We start from the raw sequence: 6,013 nt of genomic DNA on the forward strand, positions 1-6,013 counted from the left end.
TATATTCGTATATATAACTTAAAAATAATACTTATTTATTTAGAAAAACTACCAACCCGTACAAATTGTAAAGGATAAATTTAAAATTAGAAAATGCAAGTCCTGAATTGTGATATAGGAAGAAGATCACTTAATATAATTAATTTAAACTTTCAAATGGATAAGAAATAAGTAAATTTATGAATTAATGATATTGTTTAGATCTAGACAAAATGAAATAATTCACGAGATTTATCAATAATTATAGATAAAAAATTCACAATTATCACAATTATACATATTATATTATATTTAAAATGCTAAATCCAAAAATTTATTAACTGATTAATTTCATTCTAATTTTAAAATATTGACTAGGATAAAAAAAAGACAATGTAATATTTGATGACAAAAATAAAATTTTAATACTTCATACTTAAAACTATGGGAAAAGCAAAACAAAATAGAGGGGATAATCTTAAAATCACTTGACCAAAATTTACATGCTTATCATTTGAATTGACAAAAATGATTAAAAATATTGGGAAAATTATTTTAGAAATTATAAAATTTAAACAAATATATCTACATACTCATAGCCTAATGAAATGTATTAGACGGATAAACGTCAATGGAACAAAATCAAATAAATTGAGAAATTGATTGATCAGATGTGGACGTCAATGGAACAAAATCAAATAAATTGGGAAATTGATTGATCAGATGTGGATGTCTGATTTGAGGAATGGATCTAATTTGCATTTAAATTGACAAAATAATTAAAAACAATGAGAAAATTAACTAAAAAAATATAAATTTTAAAGTAAAGGTATCTACATACTCACAGTGCAATGAAATGAATAAGATGGACTGATGTCAATGGACCAATATCAAATAAATTGATAAGACTGCAGTTGAAATTGATTTATTGAGGGATGTCTGATTTGAGGTTGATTTGAGTAATGGATCTATGGGGGGAATTGCAATGGAGAGGTGAAAATTACTGATCGTCCAAAAAGAAATCAGACCTATTGTGAGAATGGGATGAAAAGGGGATGGAAGAAAAGCGTGAATGTGAAATCAGACCTATTGTGAGAAGGGGGTGAAAAGGGGTTGGAAGAAAAGCGTGAATGTGAAATCAGACCTATTGTGAGAAGGGGGTGAAAAGGGGATGGAAGAAAAGCGTGAATGTGAAATCAGATCTATTGTGAAAAGGGGATGGAAGAAAAGCGTGAATGTGAAATCAGACCTATTGTGAGAAGGGGGTGAAAAGGGGATGGAAGAAAAGCGTGAATCTGAGAGCTCACTAATAGTGTATATATAATTGTGGACTGAGGTAGAGAACTGATATATTTGGACATAATTAATCTCAAATAATACTTTACTTTTGTGAAAATTTGTAAATATTTATTTTATTATTAAATTACAATTATTTAAGTAATTATTTTACCATTATTAAAATTTAATTATTATGTATCATTATTTATGAATAATTGTACGAGTTTGGTCAAATATTCCTTAATCTACCATCCAAGTTGGTATACATTCATATTATATTATATATGTACTTAAATTTTATTCAAAGCACCATTTATAATATAGGAGTCTACACTCGAGCAATTGATAAATGGATATTTCTATTCATGACAATTTGATGTATTGTGTTAATTTGGTTGAACTTCTTTATTAAATTAAGATGCACTTTTTAACCAGTTCTCTATATCAAAATATAGAGTAAAGTCTGAGTACCCAATTTTTATTTGATGTAAAGTGCGAGTACAAAAAATACACATTGAACCATTATTATGATTTTTAATGTTGTCTCTTCTATCTTTAGAATAGTCCGGTTACTATAAAACAATCATCCTTTGTAAAACTTAGAGGATGTTTGATTCATTTTTACACATTGAAAAACCACCTTCCTTCTACTCCTTTAGAAGAATACTTATGTGACAAACTCATTTAAATCCAACTACATTGTCTTTTTAAGGACGTTCTACAAAGTCTCGGTTGTAATTATTTTTCTCAGTCATTTTCAATTCTTCAACCACTGACTTTCTCCAAGATTTTACTTTTGAAGCTTCCTTAAAGCTTTGTGGTCCAACTGAAAAAGGTAGCTATTTGGGAGCTAAATTAAATGAGAAATAGGAGTTATTAGGCTATACACGGTTCAACTTTATTTCCGCCATATCTTAAGTTTCACATGTCGTATTTGGACCATCTTACCGCCCACACGAAGGTTATGAAGTTATAATTAATTGAGAGGTGATGTAACAAGAACAATCCAATTGAAAAGGCCCGTAAATCGAGGATAAAAGAAAGCTGTGAATTTTGATGAAGAATCCTATTTCGTTTGGAGCTCTATTTGTATACTGAATAAAATATTAAAAATACTTTTATTATTAGATATAGGATCGGATATTATTATTATTGTATAGTATTAGATTTGGGATATTATTAGGGTGATAGGGGGAGAGTGCGAGGCGAAGTGAGATACTACAATTTTTTTCGTGGTTGAAGGTTTCTTATTTAAATCTCTTTTATTTTCTAGTTAATTTAATTAGTGTTAATTTAGTCATATTTACTAGTTATTTTAAAACATCCACATGCATGTTCACCCTGGGAGACAACTGATGGTAATTGAACCAAAATTGATCGAACATGTGTTCTTGAGCATACAACTCGCATTTGTCCGTCTACAAACAGTAGAGACCATGCTCTTGCGGTTATATAATATAATTTTTGTCATACTCGCAGTGAGATAAATTTTTTGTTTTTTTCCATGGAAGGAGTATTAGTTTTGGATTTGTTTGTCAAACAACTCCAAAAAAAATTAAACGCACTCTAACATAATTGTTTTTAGTTTTATTATTTTGTAAATAAAGTTGTATTTAAAAAAATAATTTAACAGATTGTAATATACGTCTGAATAACAAGAAGAAAATAAGATCAACAAATTAATTTACAAAAATTTATTGAATTGGTCGAGTAGCCAATTAATCGAGTCTGTCATCGAGCACCATTGTTGACTTCTATTATCGGATATGATCCAAGTATACGCACCGATGTAGCGAAATCCTGTAACATTTAACATATAATCATATTACCATAACAATTTACCTATGTGAGAGATTTATATTGATCATCATGGTTATGATCTCTATATTTTCTGGGTGGAAGCAAAATTTGTTATTATGGACAAGTAGGTAACTGGTCGGTGATTCCTATACTGCGAAGTTAGGGGCCATTTTTACTTTGAATAAGATCAATGGTCTTCCAATTTAATGTGTTTAGGTGGAGTAAACCAAACCTTAAGTTTTGTGACAACATACTCTACATCTGACTCTTCCTTGACTTCAAAATCAACATAAAAGAGATAATCAAAGCACCTGCATTAATGAATTTGTCCGTTACTTATAAGCCGAATTACGAACTGTTTAAATCTGTTAGTGTTTACAAAAAAAGATGTCAAATGAATTATATATTTTCTTCGAATCCTGAAAACAGTGGACTAAGAAAAATACAACTTACTTACCTTTCAGTGGATCTATCAGCCACATTCGGTAATATATTTATTTGAGGCCTGCTCACAACCTACAACCACGACCAAGAGAAACAACTTTTAACCTGTACATATTCACTAGCTTCACATAATTGATTTAGTTTCCTTTGTAGCATGCTTACCTTTGTGAGCTTAAATGTTTTACTGGTTACAAATACTGAAGGGGTTTTATGCACATCTTTAGGGCTTTCTCGCAGAGTGAATACAAGGCTCGTCTGAAAAGGAACACAAAGAACTTGCATAGGAAATTTAAAACAAGAAATTACTGATGAAAAATTTAAAGAATTTTCCGCTACATACTTTGAAGGACCCGTCATTTGTCTAGCTAGTATCCAGAAACGGGTAATACTTCCCTTATTCCCGTCCTGCACCAAGAAATCATATATTATAAATGTCATATTTAATGAACATATATAATATAACCTCCTAGACTAAACGTAAATAAGGAAACCAGATGATTCAAGAAATTTTACCTGGATTCCTCTTGCAACTACGTGCAAGGTATATAATCCAACAGCTTTTTCACTTCCGATTACACCAGTGTGGTCTTCGGCGGTACCAATTACAAGATCAGTTTCTTCCTTATATGATAGTATAAGCTGGACCAAACAATGTGGTTTAGGGAACAAAGGTGACTGATACAAATATTGAACGGGATGACATTTAAATAACTGGAGATCACCTGAGCATAATATGGATCATCAATAACAATGTCTTTTTCAACACCCAGGTTACCCAGGAACGTTTTGGTTTGCCCAAGTGCCTGCCGATGAGCAACAAGTTGTCAATTGATAAATTGAAGTATTGAACTATATAAGACGATATATAATTGTGACATCACATCATAGATTATTGTTGACCTGTGGATGTCCTAGAACACGTTCCAACTGTTCTAGTTTGACGCCAGGTCGTGCTAGGAGGCAGAACTTGGTGGATACTTCAACTTCACCAACAATGTGCAGCTGGTGAGAATTGATTAAATCGTAATTTTCAACAAAACTCCCACCCAATGAATTTTCTATGGGAATGACTACTCTGTCAGCCCCATGAGATTCAACTGCCTGCATTATTTATTTAAAAAGAAAATTACGAAACTGGGTATTGGTATATTAACTGAGCTGGACTATGCATGGGAAATATTATGTATCATATAAGGTTGTATAAACTTAAAATGATTTCTTATTTTTACCAAGATATCATGTCCTTCTTATTAATCTCAAGAGTAAAAATTAAGTTACTTCACACATATATTGGGTAAAGATGATAAAATAACTGCAACAGTTCGTTGAAGTAGTAGTAATTAGTAGAAATGTGAAGAACCTGCACTGCATTCTCAGATGTCTCGCAAGGATCTAACTGACAACCAGGATAAACTGCAAGTACAGCTTCCTCACTGCATGCTCCTATTATTCCCTGCATATCACCATCAAAGTAATAATTATGCTAAGTAATTAAAAGTCTTAATTTGGTGTGTCCAAGTGCATCAATATATTCGATATTATAGTGTGTATTGGTGTATTTTATGTTTTGTGGTGATGGCTACATCATACAAGTTGTAATTATACCTTATAAGCTACTTTAAGGTGGGGACTGGGGAAAGGTGGAAACTGGGTGACCACTAGCATTTGGTTGGTGGTCTCTTGATTGTGCCCTTCCAAATGAAACCTGACCAGTGTTAGAATTCAAACTTGAAAATAATTAATACAATATAATATATATGTTGTGAAGTAACGTGCATGCATGGGAGAAGTCAGCTGTGTAGATTAACTCTCAAGAAATATGCAGAACAGGTTCCTGAAATTATGGATGTCTAGGTTGACAAGTATAAGCAGCAGGTAAGTCACAGCTAAGTTGAATAAGCATTATACACGGTTTGTAGAAATAAGTGCAGCTGAAATTATGGTGGGTACAGACGTGTGAAGTAATATTTATATGCATGCATGGAGCTAAGTATTTGAATAGGTGATAAGCTCTCCTGGAAATAAGGTGGGCTTTCAAGCAAGGTGGTGGTCAAAACTATGTACTGATAAATGAAATAGGAACGTGGGAGTCTGGGAAGCTAAATAGAAGGCTACATGCAACTTACATGTATAGATTATAGGCTGGCCATTAAAAGAGTAAAGACTTATATGTACTACACGTCTAAACAGAGAAGGCAACAACTGGGTCATGTGGAAAATGAATGAAGCCCTAAAATAAGGTGGCTGTACGCGTAGGTATTAATACACTACACCAATTCTGGCCAATTACGACGGATATCTTACGACGGAAAAGGCGGAGGGCAAAATTTACGACGGAACACAAACATTCGTCGTATTTTCTCGTCAATACTTACGACGTAACAACCTTCCGTCGTATGTTTTGCTAGAATTCAGGGGCGCTCTAATAAAAAATAATAAACATTTTCCCCGCGAAAAAACCGTCGTAATTTAACCGTCGTAAGTTAACATATCTACCCAATTAAAGGAAAAA

The 6,013-nt window shown here is 32.3% G+C and overlaps 1 protein-coding gene across 2 annotated transcripts; it reads right to left on the reverse strand.

Moving 5' to 3' along the window:
• Positions 1–2,891: 2,891 nt before the first annotated feature.
• LOC108226839 (arogenate dehydratase/prephenate dehydratase 2, chloroplastic-like) lies at positions 2,892–5,232 on the reverse strand. 2 transcript variants are annotated; one of them, XR_010284897.1, is made up of 10 exons: positions 5,107–5,232; positions 4,862–4,954; positions 4,402–4,602; positions 4,224–4,304; positions 4,015–4,140; positions 3,842–3,906; positions 3,664–3,756; positions 3,515–3,573; positions 3,290–3,368; positions 2,892–3,057 (listed from the first exon to the last, which is right to left on the reverse strand). XR_010284897.1 is itself a non-coding variant. In XM_017401833.2 (8 exons), the coding sequence occupies exons 1-7, from the start codon at positions 5,164–5,166 to the stop codon at positions 3,690–3,692; spliced, it is 693 nt and encodes a 230-aa protein (XP_017257322.2). In that variant the 5' UTR covers positions 5,167–5,232; the 3' UTR covers positions 3,064–3,573; positions 3,664–3,689. The 2 variants fall into 2 exon arrangements, 1 of the variants encoding a protein (XP_017257322.2); XM_017401833.2 differs by lacking the exon at positions 2,892–3,057 and having other exon boundaries at positions 3,064–3,573.
• Positions 5,233–6,013: the final 781 nt, after the last annotated feature.

This window comes from Daucus carota, chromosome 6 (genome assembly GCF_001625215.2).
Source record: "Daucus carota subsp. sativus chromosome 6, DH1 v3.0, whole genome shotgun sequence".
Taxonomy (NCBI): Eukaryota; Viridiplantae; Streptophyta; class Magnoliopsida; order Apiales; family Apiaceae; genus Daucus; species Daucus carota.